Genomic DNA, 17,050 nt, shown 5'->3' with positions numbered 1-17,050 from the left:
CATTCCACATTCCACAACACAGCTTAACAGTAATATATATATATATATATATATATATATATATATATGAGATAAATGCTACATGCCTAATGTTTATCGGAATAACGTTTATTTTTTTTATTTTTTTTTCATCTTCCAGGCTTTCGCCAAGTAACTGGCTAACTTAGATGTTTCATATGTGAACACCCAGATCAATCTTCATCCGTCATCCCTGCTTTAAAAAACATTAGTTATGTTTTTATCTTAAGTATTGCATGTTTCATACTAAAAAGGACAATAGAGAACAAAATTATTTTTTCTGTATTATTAAGATGGCAGATTAACTTTTCTTCTTCCAAACTGACTTTTCGTCCCCTTTGAAGGTGATAAAATACTGAATTTTAAGTGGGCAGTTAAAGATCTTCACTTTTTAAATAAACTATATACAATATACTGTAATACTCCATGCCATATAAATATTGTATCATCCTAAATGTATGGAAACATGGTCCAGATGTCATTACCCCTGACTTGAACACAGAAGCTCTGTTTTGTACTTTTTAAGGTCCCAGTTCCCAGCTAAATAATCAACAACAGGATGCACACAAGTTTTGAATAGGAAAAAATCGTTTAATTTCTTTATTTTACCAGCGATTTCTTCCGAAACTCCACCTGCTGATTAAACAAGACCCATAGCACCTTTTGATTAGTATTAATATGAATCTGCATAATTCAACATTAAACCGGTGATATGGATGTATGGCCGTGTACTAGGATGTACTGGAAGAGCTGTTACAACAGTGTATCTGAGACAATAGTGAGAATGGGTGTTTGTGATCATCAAATCAATAAAACAATGACAATAGGTCAAAATGACCTAACTTATAAAAACGGCTCACAATTATGCCAAGATACAGTATAGCTGACAAATTGTGATAAAGACATAAAAAGTCTCTTGTTTTAGGTACCCCATGTTGACAAAGACATTATTCAATCATAACTGAAACCTGTCAACATTTTGCTTCTTTGTATTCTTAACAACACACACTGTGGAAGAAGCACTACACAAGAAAAACATTCCTTTACTCATTGGCTTAGTAAAAAAAAAAAAAAGCAACCTTTTAATTTGTCATCAGATTAATGTTGAACGAGTCTGGTAAATAAATGACCACTGATATTTGCTGTGAAGTCATAATATTTTTACTCTGACTAATGTTTGATATTGCAAAATTTCATATTTTACCACAAAAACTTGCATCCAACCTTTGACCACACTGCCTCACCCACATGCAGAGAACAACCGCCAGGCTGCAGAGACTTATCAGACTCATTAGTTTGTGTCATGCCTCAGTGTAAACACCAATGGTAAATGGATCACACTAATGTGTTTATGGTCTTTCTTAAGGGTTTATGAGATGAGTATGTGTGAGTGACTGGGAGACAAAGAAATAACCCATCCTGTTGTGTGTTCCATAGTATTTTACAGCAGGGCAGGGTGGGGACACCACAGCACTAAAATAGACTTGTAGTTTCCTGTTGAGTAGGTTACGCACCTTCTGTACAATATGTTCCTCCCTAGAATCTAATGGGAGGTACACACACTTCAGCTATTGACACAACAATGTTCTACAACAGCCTGTGTATAAGTATTCATTCCTGCTAGGAGATTCATGTTAACAGAGCAGTTTGTGACTGAGGGAGTTGTGTGCAGTTGCTCTGTGTGTGTGAGAAATAAGGAAAAACAACTGTCATGCACAGTAAGATGAGCCAAGCTGTCCCCTCTTCACTACCTCAGTGATGGACAGTATCTGCTTGCCGGAGGCCCATGACACCCCCAGCCTGAAATGACTTTTCCACTTTCTGTGGTTTCCCCCATAAAAAAAGTTAGATACTAATAATAATCATTATTCACTATTTCATTATAAACCAAATACCACACTAAATACCAAATATTGGCACCAATAGAAGGTTCAATCCCCAGCTCCTTCTATCCACAAGACCTTGAACCCAAAATTGCTCCCATGCCTTCAAACCTTTTTGTTGTAGAGTCTGCTTTGTATTTGCTCTACTCAGTCAGACTTCATATCCCCTTTTCACCTTAATTATACAGATGAAAGTATAAAGAGACATAAAAGACTAAGACAGAAAGGATGGCATGCCAAAGGCCAAGTTCAAAACCACAACATTGTGATTACATGACAGGTGCTTCAGCTGGCTCCAAAATCAGGACACACCGGTTTCTGTTGTTGTTGGTATTGAATTTAGTTTAAATCAGTATTCTGAAACTAAACTTCCTGAGACCTGCTACATTCCGATCACCTTTTCTTCCTGTCCCCTCATCTTTGTCATATAATCATATGCGACAGGTTAGCAGGCAGTAAAACATATTTTCCAAGGGAGATTCACAGGGTAATTATGACTGAGGCAGTGCCAGATAACTAGCTCAACCAGTATTCTAAAAGCCATAGAGACGCGCACACACAGTATTTTACACTTGAGTGCACACCTGATTAGTATTGCATACAGTGTTCAATGTTGCGTGTATTTTCTATCTTGTATATTTTACCAAGTTGTCTTTTAACTGTAAGTTGCAAGTATCTTTTTCCTTTTACGAGTCACACACTAACAGAAACACACACACACACATATTGTCTCTCTTTGGCATCTTTTCACAGAAACTGGGTGTGTAAGGTTAATTAAATCTAACCATGACTAGGCTCACTTATCAAAGTTAATAATGTTAAATGATTTATTTTTAATCTCTTTCTTATTACATTACAATACTATGAGGCATAATAGCTTGTATTTGAGATTATCTTATATCTTATAAACCTGTCTCTCTGTCTCAGTCTCTGTCTCTCCACCTGGGCAACGCTGCAAGGTTAAATAGCTGTTTGGCCCCCGTGTGTGAGGACACCGATAGATGTTGATCATTGTGTGCAGGAGCAGAATAAAGAGGAATAATTAGAGGCATAGTTTTTCCCACGTTGGAGCAGCACAACATATGTGACCCCTGCAGCCTGCCAGAAGAGCATGGGCTAAGTGTAACAACTCATATTGTGTGTGTGTGTGTTGGGGGAGGGGGGGTCTAAGTTAATATGCCCAGCTTGTTACCATTTGGGATGCATGTGTGAGAGGGAGGTAGAAAGAGCTGCAGAAAAGAGCTTACATAGTGCATGAGCTTGTGTGTGTGTGTGTGTGTGTGTGTGTGTGTGTTTAGGAGTGTGTGTTGGCTGAAGCTTGTCATCCGATCCCCTGGTGTTGTTCCCTCTATGTTCAGCAGTGTGGGAGCCACTCTCCCGTCCTGTACTCACCTCTCATCTCCTCTCCCTGGGGAAGTGTTTGTGTACACGTTTGACGTTCATGTGCACACTTATACACATCCAGCATATCAGTCTGTATTAATGTTTGAGACATTCAATATATCAGCATGTGTTTCCATGACCTGGTTGTTTGTGTGTGTGCTGATGTGCCTTTGAGTTGTGCATGCTTCATGTGATGAGACACGATGCAAATTAAATTCAGGTTACCGCCATATACATGAAACGTTCTAAATCAATCAGGCAAACTCAAGCTCATGCATGGATGTACTACATACACACACACCACCTCTGCCATTGTCAAGGGAATGGTTAAGATGCAGGTGTAGTGGTGTTATGTAACCGTGTAGTGAGGATACAGGACGGATGAGTGATCAAATATACACACACACACACACAGCTCATCCTATTTAAAGAAACAAAGGCACAGTGGAGGCAGTGCTTTTTGCTTTGACCAGCCAAGTGATGCATTCCCCTGACTACCACAAACAAATTAAACATGGCTTCAATTACTGTTTGATGTACAGTAAAAGGAATAAAAACCAACAATACAATGTCAATAGGTGGTCTTAATATGTCTTTATATTACATAATCTCTATAAATCCCTTTTACACTGCATATGACTAACTCGCTGTTTCAAATAACGTAACTACACAAATATGGATGGATAAACACCTCATACAATATACAGTACGTTCCCTAGACTTCCATTCAGACTTATCACAATAACTCAGTTCACTTACTCAACATCTACAATGGACTGTATACTAGTGTATACGTTAGTATGAAGAGGCAGTACAAAGCCCTTACTAAAAAACAGAGACCAGAGCTCCTTTGATTAATGAAATGCTCTCCTAAAAAATATTTAGGGTTTAATCATTTGTCACCACTCCTGCTTTTTGTCTCTAAGAGTTTTAAATATTATTTCTACTTTCTTTTCATCTATACATTGTACAGTACCAGGAATCATGAGATACAACCCAGTCCAAAACACAGCTTCCACAGTAAACACAGGAATTAGCCCCTTGGATTAGCTATTGTAGCTAGCTGTATAGAGATCTACCAAGCTAGCTAGCAAACTTTTATCACTTATTCTTTTGTGTGTGTGTATATATAATAACTTGCCTTTCATGTATAATGCTAATTTTGGAATAATGTGACAGAAATGGCTCATTTTTATGAGAACATAATATAACAGCTAGAACACACACACATACACACACTTAAAAATAAGCAGCAAAAAACAAAAGCATTGTCTTATATTCTGGCCGATGTAGTATAAGTGTCTTTCCTTCATTCAGCTGCCTAGCTAGCATAATGAATAATGTTTAGTTACTCATTTCAAGTGGTTTTCTATGTTCATCGTTGCAGAATAAAGCCCATATCCTTTATTATACCGGTGCCTTTCACCTATTTAGGGTTGTATTACACACAAACTTTAGAGAAAACAAGGTTTTCTGTGAACATTGACACGGTAGAAAGAGAATAGACTTGGGGCTCATGGACCCATTATTCAACACACAGCCCTCATCTCAGCTGCACTTCCTTTTAAATGATGGAGGCTTTTTGGAAGTGCTCCTCAGATATGCAATGTTGATTTGTTTTTTTTTATTGCCTTTTGAAACAGTAATCTACTACTTTCTGTACAGCATGTATTTATATTTTATTTGTGCTTTCATGAAGACAGGGTATAGTTGTTTCCACCACAGTGGCAGTGTAATTATATTAAAACACTGTGATATCTGGTACACCCTGTTCTTAAAACGTGTTGCGTAATGTGACGGGAACAAAGGATGTACCTTCTTAAAACTTGCTTATGTCTGGTCTCAACCAGTCTCAAGTAAGCAGAAATCATGTCATGCTCAGCTGCTTTGAAATGTCAGTGGTTTAATTGATAATGACATCTTCACTGCCCTATTTTTTGTTCAGTTTATATTTATTTATTTCAGATTTGTGTGCTCTCGGCTTCTTGTTGAGCACTGTTGACACACTACACCACTCTAATCTTAATCAGTCATGACATCACTCCAGATTTCCCAGCTCTGTGTGTGTGTGTGTGTGTGTGTGTGTGTTGTCAGTGCAGTATGCTTTACCCATGTGAATGATAGCATTCTTCAGGTCACACAGAAGTGAAAAAAAGCAAGACTCACACCAATATTGGTGTTTGTTTGATCAAAGTCTAATTTGTTTAACAAAGTGTCAACTTTAAGCCCAAATTGATTGAAAGATAAATACAATAGCAGAGGTAGATTAGCTGTTTAAATGCTGAATTAATTTACCCTTTAATTTCCGCACATACTTCAACTACAGTTTGTAGTCTAAATGTCCATTTTTGTTTCCGAGTCTTCTTTTTATATTTCCATTTATAAGTCCAAAACCAAGGTAACCTCTTATTATACTGTAGATCCTCTAATAAGTCATCATTATATTCATTATATATCCAATGGGATGTCTTAAACCCCTTATTACAGTTTAAACCTGAGTATTTCTACTTTAATTCAAACATGACCACTTTGGATAATCCCATATTATGCTTATCACATAATTATAGTAAAAGTTGTACATGTATAAACAGAGATCCAAGGGTTAAGTGTACACTGAGAGAGGGTCAGCCTCAAGGCAAAGGTACAGCATAAGTGAATGTCAGCTTTGGCCCACGCCTTGTTGTTTATCTAGAAAGGTGAACAAAAGCTAACAGGTATAAATGTAAGAGTGAGTGAACCATGAATGGACCACACCTCGCTGTTTTTCTAAGAGCTGAATGGAAAGGGTTCCCCCCTCATCCCTGCAGTGAAGGGAAGTGATAAATTGAATAGATTGAAAATAAATTGCTCTGAGGGGTACGCTCATTGTTTTTCTTCCAGGAAACTGCCATTCCTAATAGAAAAATGGAAAAAGCATAGGTCTTGAGATTTCACTAAGATGCATGTCATAAATTGCTTCTTATCTGCCATCCTAATGAAAGGGTCGGTTTGAATGCTAGTCATTGCAGTGCATGAGAAAGGTCAAAGTTAATGACTGTTAGAGAAAAGGCCTTCAAGGGTAAAAGTATAAAAGAGAATAGTGCCAAGATAAACGGACAATGCAGATTCTAAGCCCTCTGATGCAAGAAGGAATGAGGATCATATTAATTTAGGATTCAAGGATTTATTTGTCACATGCTCATATTTCTCAATACTGTTTGTGCAGTGTATTGCAGGGATGGCATACTCTAGAGAGCTTGCTAAAAGCTCAATAATAGTAATAGTAATAATTAGAATAGAGTCCACTTCGCAACTTTGATTATACATTTCAGCCTGTAGGATGCCTTGTATTCCTTTACATCACTGACAGCTAGTCCTGAGCTGTAAGCAGCACGGACGATCCATCAACTCACGATTCTAGTTCGAAACTGACCATACAGTATCCGTGGGGTGATATCGTTGGCTAGCATTGGTACGAAACTTGTCATTACTTCCACAGACTCACTGATGTTAATAAGCTATATTGGAACAAATCACTCGTAGCGTAGACTCTAATAAGGCATCCAGTGCCTGACCTCTTTGGTCACCACAGTTACCCATACCAACCTTTGTTTATGTTCTAGTATAAGGAAGATGGTGGTGTGATCTGACTTTCCAAACGGTGGGAGAGAATTAGCATTGTGACCCTCCTCACAGTCACATCGGTCCAGACAGTGCAGACTGGATGGCATGACATTGTCAGATTTATTCTTAACATTGGGGAAATACACAATATCTGTGATAAAATATTTAAAACACAAGGCTCATTTAAGAACTTGAAGCTAAAAAGTCTCATAGTGTGCACATCCAAGTATACCCCAGTTGGGTAAAGGTGCAGAACAATAAATAGCAACAAAGGAAAAGGATTTTGACCTACAAGGTCTTCATATGGCTAAAGAGATAGCTACATGAACTGACCATGTAAAGAATGACACAGAAGTGGCATAGAGAATCTAGACAATTTTCAAAATAAAATACAGCATGCAGACTCCAGATCAAATTTCACACTAGATCAACGTTGTGCCACTAGAACAGAAGTCAGTCAGTCAGAGGCAGGTTAGAGGAGATTTATTTTAAGTGTAAAAACACACTGTTTTATATCCTTTTTAAGGGCAAAATACACAAGTAAACAACATCGGATAGGCAACACGCCCTGAAGATGCTCTGCTTCTGAAACGCTCTCTCTGGCCTGAAGATGCGTGGATCATGGAGCCAAACAACGTTGCACATGCAATGTTATTAAGACATGCCCGGTGGAATTTTGAGGTCGAAGCAGTTAGAGATATACACTCACTATGGGACTACCCTGATCTACACTTCACCGCTTTAAATAAACTGTCATGCTTAACGTCTTTAGTAACTTCCCAGCACTTCCTATAGCCCGCATCTCAGATTGTATCTGATATCGGCTGTGTCTTACTGTGAACACCTGCTGGGGACAGGATGAGGGAGATGGGGCTGTAAAGGTTGGTGGTGAATGACTAGGCTATTGTCTTTACTTGTGAAAGGCAGAGCTCGTCACTGAGTTGTCAAATGAACATATCCAGGTTAACTAAAAAGAACACAGGCCAGTTAGGAAAGCTCTGACACAACATCAAAAACATAGTGTTCTCTTTCTAACTTCTAGTACCATCAAAGAAGAGCCAGACATATGTGAAGACCCCCCACCCCAGTTCAACTCTCCTACACTTTTGCCTGTCAAACCACCTTTCCCCTCTCACAGAGGATGTTTGAGTTCATTTCTCACCCTAGGTCTTTTTCTCTTCAGTCATTTGTTTTGACACTTGTTTGACAGTAGCTGAGGTAGAGTTAGTTTCCAATTTCATCCTTGGATTTTATGTAACCATCTACGGTAAAGTCATGGTACTTTCACATACATAGAGTATAACTGCAGGAGGTAGTTTCTGAAATAAAACATATTCTTGTGCATTGCCATTTGTTGTTAATTATTAGCATAGACATATACAGTACTTCTCTGGGGCAAACACAATTCCGTGACTCCGATAAGTTACCATTGAAAATAAAAACAATGCAGTGCCTAAATTATTCGTCAGTTTATGAGTCTCTATCTGACAGCAAATTATTTGCCAGCAATTTTTCTAATTTATTAACTGTTTGTAATTAATTGAGCAAATGTGTGTGGCTCCGGTTGCGAAAAAATACGAGACCTTGCTGCTTTTCAGCCACAGTAGCAGTTATTTGCTAATCAAAGTGCCACTGTGCCTAAATAGAACCTCACAGAGCTGCTACTGTGGCTGTAAACTCAGTTTTATATCATTGTAAACTAAATACCTTATTGTTTTGGGCTGTTTTCAGACAGCACTTTGTAGATGTCACCTTGGGCTTTGAAAACTTGTGATGGCCATTTTTCTTTGGAAATTTTATAGACCAAACAAGTTGCAGTCTTACCAATATGTGATGGACAGGTTTGCAATGGATAGTGTCACACCGCAGTTACTCGTTGTTCCTCCTTTTTGAGGTGAATTGGCCACTGGTGTTAGGTGTCACTGATGCATCTCTGTGCTAAGAACTTAGTTAGGGTCAAAAGAGCTGAGTAACTGAGCCCAGTTGGTGTGACTTGCTGAGTCACTGCAAAGGAAATGGTTTTACTGGTGCAGCACATTATTGCTGCTGCTGTGTGTCTCTCTCCAGTTTCCTTCTTCTCCTTACAGTGTAATTGAATTTAAATTATGCATGCTGTATGTCTGCTGGAACAGAGAAGTAATAATTACTCTCTTTTTAGGTTGGTGTGCGTACCACCCACACCTGTCTACACTTATGTGTGTATATATGCAATCCAACTTGACACCCAGTCTAAATGTTTTAGCAGTTCCATTGTGGCTCTGTATGACAGGAAACCATATTAACACAGCAATTGTTTGTGACAGGGGAGCAAACGATAATGAGCTCTCCAGAAGTGACAAATGTGGGGCCAGTTGGGGTCATACGACTCAATCTGTCGAGCCTCAACATGTCGAGAGCTCATTGTGCTCACTTTTAGTTCAGCATCCCCTGATAGACATGAATGATATCACCTTCATTGTTTTCTTAAGGTCTTGGGTTTGGGGGGATGTTTTTAACGGATGCATAGCAGATATGAACTATGACTCTGACCTCAGTAGATTCAAATCTGAACCATATCTCTGGTTTATGATGGCTATCAAATGTTGTCACAGTCCAGAAACTAATCAGTGGACAGTATCTTCATGCTGAAATCTGTATGAATGCTTTTTTGTAAACAAGAATGTCTCACTCTTTTGGGAGTGCCTCTCCTCCTCCTTATCTGTTGCATACTTTATATTTCAGAAATAATAAGCCCTGTAATACTGAGCTGCAGCTGAACTTAACTTCTTCTTTGTGCGTTTGGTTTGGCTTCCTGACTTGGGCAAATTAGGCAAACCTAAAGCAAGAATCATGCCCCTCTCACTCAAAACACATGTCAACCTGCAGGGCTAGAGAAAAAGCCAGGAGATTACCAAAGTCAGTAGGATACATCCTCTGGAGACAATGAATGTCTGTAAAAACCATTTCATATGATAGGTGAAAACCTTTACCAAAGTAACCAAGGTTCATGCTCTGGTCGCTATAGATATCTGTACCAAGGACAATCCATGTGAGTAGTTGTACATATATTTCACATAGCCATCCCTAGAGCCATGCTGCAGAGACACTGCACAGAAGTACATGGATAGATGGATAGCTGAAACAGCACCTAACTCCGTCTAAAATCACAAATAGACATTTTACATTTGTGTTTGCACACAGATTAAACAATTAGTGAGGTTTAAGAGCATATTTATTTAGTCCATATTTGACATACATGCATGAAAGGGGTGTCAATCTTCTCATGCGTGCAACACTGTCAGATTACAGCAAGTATTGTTTTTCAGTTAAGTGCCCTTTTCATGCATTAGTGGGGGGTAACGTGAGTATGATGGATGTGATAGCAGGTATGAGGAGAACAGAGGTCCAAGGTAGCTGTTGCAAGGAGAGATGGTTATTGCTTTCACAAGTCTAGTTTTCCCCTCGACTGGAGGAAGTTCCACCTGAATCACGGCAATAAGTGCGTGTGTGCGTGTGTGTGTGTGTGTATATATGTGTGTGTGTACACACACTGAACAGATCATTACCCATGCAGGTCCTGCTCCAGTGATTGTGTGAGAGCATTTCTATGTGGTGGTGACAAAGCTGTCTTTTACTTGTTCTTGTTTAGTAGTGCTTACGTGTGGGTGGTGGGGGCTGTATTATTCTCCAACTGGTCTGTGTTGGTAATTAGTTGAGCCTTATGTTGTCATACTTTGGTATGGTGGACTGTATGTTTCTTCATAGACTTTCTTTGGCTGGTTGGGTGAAAATGTGATTATTCGAGGTCATTTAAAGGCTGTGGACTGAATAGCGTTGGGGCCCACCTCACTGGTTGCTCTATAGGCTTGTGCTGCCTCGTAGCAATGACTATACGCTTGTATAGTGTGGGGCCAGTGTCAAGGAGCACCATTAGCATAGTGTCAATTCTTCCATTGAATTACCTCCATTTACATGTATCATAGGACGTCCAGACTGAAGGCCAGCCACGGTGAATGGCTGTTTACCTTCAGGTTGAGTCTGTCTCCAACCACATGCAGCTTAAGCCACCGTAGCTAACCTGCTCAGGGTAATCGCTGCACACTCACGGTGACTCAAACACACAATGAAAATCAGGCCAAACTCAAACACACACTCGCTCAAGGAACATACTCCCACAGACGCATACCTTCTTTCTTTCAGGCACATGTGCTCTCTCACACACCCTCACGCCACAGTCTAAGTCAGACATTTTAATCCAAGGAACAGAAGTGTTGTTTGTCGTGTGGAGTCGAGGCACGCTGGGCTATAAGTGGTTGATGGAGCAGAGTAAAGCGGCTCTGACAATAAATAAGGATAAGGTCACTTTGAGTAAATGCTGTCATGTCATGTGTAATGTTGGGGACAGTTTTTGCTCCATGGGGAAATGATCAGATTCTGTCTGCAAGAACACACACCCACACACTTTCTTCATGAATAGATTTTAGATAACGGAGCATTTGTCTCACATCTAGGAAAGGAACTGTGACTGTTTTCTGCTCTAGATGCACAGAGGCTTCAGTGTTTAATGTGAAAAATGTAAAGTTCCCTAGGAAGAGGAACAAACAAGGAAGTAAGAAGAAGGGAAGAACATCTGAAATATTTTATAGCTTTCATCATTTTAAGCCAAACACTGTGTCTCCTCTTTCAGGATGTTTGTATATGATTCCACAGTGCTGTTTTCCTACTGATGGAATTGGCTAGATGACTTTAGGGTGTGTTCACAAATGTTTGTGGTTTATTTTACTACATTGGTTGGGTTTGGCAGATTAGCTAGATGTCATCGGAGCCCTTGAGAATGTGAATCTTGGTCCAGTTTCAGAGGAACTGTGTTATGGTTATAAGTGAGGATATTATCTGAAACAAATGCAGGAAACCATAACCAACAATAACTCAATGAACCCAGGGAAATGTGCAGTGGTTTAAAATGGTATGAACAGAATAGGGAAATTACAAAAAACTTAAATCAAATGACTTTGCTTATATAGGCCCACTCACTTCTCGCAGTATGAACCACACTAAAATGCAGTAAAGTCCAGTCAATCCAATCTGCAGTCAGATTCAAGAACATAACAGTTGTGTTATTGTTATTATTTGAAACCCAGAATACATCCTTTTCTGATGAAAATAAAGCTTATACCTTCTTTTGGTTTCTTTTTGTAACTCAAACAATTTGCCAAAGATCTGAACCAGGATTCACTATGACCCAAAATCGGAATAAGTTGGACTTTGTTGAGAAGTTTCTGTTTTTCTACGGTCAAAAATGAACCTTCAAGCCGTCTCTAAACTATATCTACTTGTATTTTTCCTGTTTGTCTTCCCTGAAGCTGTTCATTTATTTGCCTCCTGTCTTTCTCTCTCAGGGAGTTGTCTTCCAGACATCAGACCAGCGTCCCATTCAGGAACACCAGAGAATCGAAGCTGATCTGACGCTGAAGAAGGGATAGGACCACGATGGAACAAGTGAAATGATAAAATGCACTAACTGTTTACATTAAATATGAAACCACAATAGTTAGTTCTGTAAATCAAATGATTTTGCTTGGTGTGGGACCCAGAATAGTAACTAACTAACATGTGGGGATTCCTATGCAGGGTCCTTTTACCAGCATGAGTATAAATTGCAGATCATCTGAAGTTGCTGCTTATGTTACCCAGAGCTGTAAAACCAGATTTCTACTTGAGTATTAAGCCTGTTAAACAGAGTGTCTTTTATACTGCTTATGTTTTGAATATATCATGTGAGTGTGTACATGCATGCACATATGCATTTGCATGTAGCCCAAATCTATTTTGATACTCCTTTGGGCAGCGCTGGTGCTGTTTATTTTTCTAGTTGAGACATGAATCCTTAACCATGACTCTGTTTTTATTGTCTTGCATAGTTGGGACTAATAAAATATTGATATTATTTTTAATGGTGACTTGTTATTTATTTAGGAGGATGTCTGTCCTGGGCTGCAGGGCCACTGTGGGAGTGTGGTGACATCCCTGTGTATGTGTATGTGTTTGTGTTTCCTTATAATGAGTGAGTTTTTCATCGTGCTCCCAAAACCACACGGTCATCATGTAATTATCTTGAGTCGAGGTTGGAACTCATATCAAATCAGTCACAGCTAGATAGTGTTCTCACAGTCTGTTAGGTTGTGTTTATTGCATTTTAACTGAGTGAAATTCAGCTGTCAGTTGGGTTTATATTAGAGCAGTCTAACATAAAAGCAGTGGTTTCTTGTTCAGATGCTTTAAATGACAACACTTCCCTGATAAGCGTCTTCCTTGGAACATGCAAATACTCACTGTTCTCTCCGGGAGGGGTTCGGGGTGTGTAGTTGGGTGTGCAGACTGTGACTTTGATACCAGAGTAGTTCAAGTCTCATCTATGACAAACAGCCTTTTCAATATGACAACATTTTTTCCCTTACAGAAGCAGCTGCAAATATTTTGTTCAATATTTTTTTTTGTGTAATTTTTTTATTCACAGTGACAACCCCATCAGCTGGTGGAGATCATGTGATCAAAAGCTCCAGAACAGCCATTAAATGGACTTTGGTGTAATGTTTTCTCAACTGCTCTTTCCAAGGTCAAGAATAAACATAAACAGACATTTTTTGGGGAAGTCTGCCATTCGCTTTGTTGCCGAGAGTAATGTCTGCATGCTCAATATGAAGCTAGGAAACAGCTCGCCTGTCTTTGTCCAAAGGTAACAGCGCTTCTAAAGCTCACTGATTGACACACTATATTGCGTTGTGTATCCTCTACAATAACCAAAGAAATTGTGGTTTTACAGTGGGCTAGCCATATGGTCATTAAGGTATGATGACTTCTGCACTTGCTTGTGTGTTAGTTTTCGTCATCTCAATGATGCATTAGCGCTGACACTAGTTTAGATAAGACATGCTGTATCACATCGTATTCAAACTCTTCCCTCTTTTTATTTGTTACCTTGAAGACCAAGGTGGGAAACCAGGTGTGTCCCTGTTCATTAACACTCAGCTGCAGTGTCATGGCAGTAAGAGCTTGATTTAGTGCAGACATTAATCTGTCATGCATGAGCGAAAACACAGTTAACTGGATTTGCAGTGGATAGATGAAGGGTGTGGGCCGAAACGGGCACACACTCATACTTAGCTCAGTGATACTAAAGGTTGTTAAAAACAACAACTTTCTTCCTGTAATTAACAATTTTGTTCATCCTTTGTCTCTCTTTTTCAGTGTGAAATATTCTGTTAGTGACCTATTAAAAGCTGTGGAATGTACCGAGTGGACCCTCTGACCTTGTAATGGTTTGACCCGGTAGTTCAGGATCAAACACAAACTGCCCAACCTGGCCAGAAACGCGGGGGTGGACAGAGGGGTCACATACCTCTGTTCACTTAGCCTGCATAGTTTCACTGCGTCAGATTATGAAATCAGCACACTGTGTATGAGAACCATTAAGCTTTAACCTACTGCTTAGAGATTTAAATTTGTTACACTGTCTGGCAAAGTGCATGTGCTGTAGCTGGCTGTACAGGAAACTGATTCCTGTAAAGCCTATTTTGAGGTGAGGTTGACTATGAAACAAAACAGATCACATTTCATTTAAACATTAACATTCAGAGGTTTTTTCACATTTCCCAGAAGTCCCTGAAAATACTGTTATTCCGCTTTAAGGATTTGTATTTATTTTAGGAGGTCTTAAAAGCACACCAGACACATCAAGCAGACCTGCCTATTTGTATCATTTTGCTAAGCCATAATGATTAACAAGGGTGTATTTTCAGTGCTGTACATGATATGTCTTTTCCAGGAGGATTGAGAAATGTTTTGGCCTTGTGATGTTTCACATGAAGAATCCAGAAAATTGCTGTTTGGGACGCCCTGGGAGCTGAAGGATATAAAGCACGTAGCATATTATTACCCCTGCCATAGAGGTAACGTTTTTGTTCCGTTCATGTCTGTCTGTTTGCATCTTGAGGTGTAATGAAGTAGTTAACAGATTTCAGTGAATATGTGTGGAACGAGGATGTTTTTGTTTTGTTTGATGTTTTATTTGTCTTCTGATATTCCATTATTTTGATTCTGTTTCCTTACTGCCAGTTGCCAAATTCTTGTGGGCACTTCCTATTGGATACTTGCCTTTAATTCCTAAATACATTATGAACTTCCGCCAATATGCAATGACAGATGATGAACCTATCTACTTTAAGTGATCCTGCAAAATTTGGCCTTTCCATTTGGTAAATTAAAGTAGCACTAACCCAGTAAACATGAGTGTAGCTTTGATTTTTATTTAGATGTTGTCTATAATATCAAAATAATTGCCTATTACTGTGTGTATTAATCCGATTTATCCATCCCCATTAGACATTTATTTTGCTGCTGTTAAAATAAATATTTTGAGGATTACTGGATGTTTACAGTTTTTCAGTGTATGGAAGCAAAAACAGGCCAAAGGGATTTGAGACTTAGAGATACAAGATAAGCAACTGTTTAACTAATTGTTAAATAACATAATTTGCTAAATACTTAATGTTGAAATTTAAATAATTTATAACAATTAAATATACTGCTGATTTACTTAAATGTCTAAATTTAATAACCTTTTTTAAATTGCTCAAAATCAATTTATGATCGAAATTCAAGTCAGGTAAAAAAAATAAATTTACTCAAATTAAATTGGTGATTTTCAGACTTTATAAAAATATTCAAAATGTGAAATTCAAGTCACCATACATTTAGATAGAAGGTTATATTGTGGTATTTAAATTTCAACATTAAGTAGGCCTATTCAATAGTGGTAAAATTAAATGTAGGTATTCAGTTGTTTAAAAAGATTAAATATTATTATCTTTTTTTGCTTCCATATGTGTGTTACTAGTGTGTCTAGGTTGCAATGTGCAACAAATGTACATAATATTTAAACTACATCCAGCCCTTCAGCACCTTCCTCTTACATTATTTACAGTATTATGAACTACCACGTTTAATCTGTATGTATACAGAATATGCCATAAGGATGTGGAAAGTTGCAATATATAGAAAAAAAGAGAAGAACCGCAAGTAGGGACATGTAAATGAAAGAAACAGAATAACCATTTCAGAATGAGAGCGAAGGAAAATTTATGTGACAGGTATTCAGAGAGAGCTTGAAATCCATAGCTGGATAGGAACCGGAGGTTAATGATTGCCTCCTGTTTCCTAACATCCTCCCTGTTAAGCTAATCTACAATCACATTCTTTCATTCTAGGGGAAAGTGGAGGAGAGTCCCTCTGAACCTGATATCCCTGCACCACCGTGGATGAGGGCTATGGAGAACTAACCTGGGAGTGTCTCAGTTTCCGTACTGGCAAGGACTGCAGTTACATACCTAATGATAACGGCATAAATAATCACTTCAAATGTGCATACGTAATTCATTCAAGTGCTGGCATGACAAGACACATTAATAAGGTTAGACAAGTATATGACACAGGCTACAGGAGTGAAAAGAGAAACAGTGTAATTACAGAAAATCAGAACAGAAGAAATTATTCTGAAGTGATCTTAAATGACAATGTGGTTATGGATAATTATTATCCCAGATATTTAAGTCTTTGGTGCATGTGAAGAATAACCCAGTTAAGCTGAATGTGAGAAATACTGCCTGATTTGAAGCTATATTAACTATTTCTAAATCCTTCACTTAGTTTGTGTGCAAAGTCCTTCCTAAGTTCTTAGTAATATTAGCTAATTTCACACTAACGATTTACTAAATTGGGTTGCACCATTAAAACTTATATACGTTTATACTTAAGTTATTCATATTTTTATTATCCCGAAGTAGGAAATGCGCTGTACATCTACAGGTACAGACAATAAACAGAGCTAAAAGAGAGTAACCTGACTGTGGCAGGTCTGTTACACGGAACCACCTGGGCGGTCGTCGTTGAAAACTGTTTGGAAAAGGGCGGGCACTTCCAATAAATACTTGGCACATGATAGGATGATCATCTATCACGAGCGAACTTCAACCAATGATATCAGCGATCCATCCTACATCAAAATCATCGAAGTCAGCTGAGAGACGAATAAAAACATCTCTCTGTGGGAGCTGCCACTGTTTTTGAGCAGTCACTTCTCACACACGTGGTCATACATACCGTACCAGGGACTACGGGTGGAAAAT

The 17,050-nt window shown here is 38.6% G+C and overlaps 1 protein-coding gene across 1 annotated transcript in view; it reads left to right on the top strand.

Moving 5' to 3' along the window:
* Nucleotides 1-12,820, top strand: part of si:ch211-266k8.4 — a 58,065-nt gene extending 45,245 nt beyond the window's left edge. The window contains exon 15 of the mRNA XM_035664429.1: nt 12,266-12,820. Coding sequence (XP_035520322.1) covers nt 12,266-12,332 — 67 coding nt within the window. The 3' untranslated portion in view covers nt 12,333-12,820. The remainder of the gene's footprint in view (nt 1-12,265) is intronic.
* The last annotated feature ends 4,230 nt before the right edge of the window (nt 12,821-17,050 follow it).

This window comes from Morone saxatilis, unplaced genomic scaffold (assembly GCF_004916995.1).
Source record: "Morone saxatilis isolate NCDOM2014 unplaced genomic scaffold, NCSU_SB_2.0 Contig2, whole genome shotgun sequence".
Classification (NCBI taxonomy): Eukaryota; Metazoa; Chordata; class Actinopteri; family Moronidae; genus Morone; species Morone saxatilis.
This window is presented reverse-complemented; position numbering and strand designations above follow the sequence as displayed.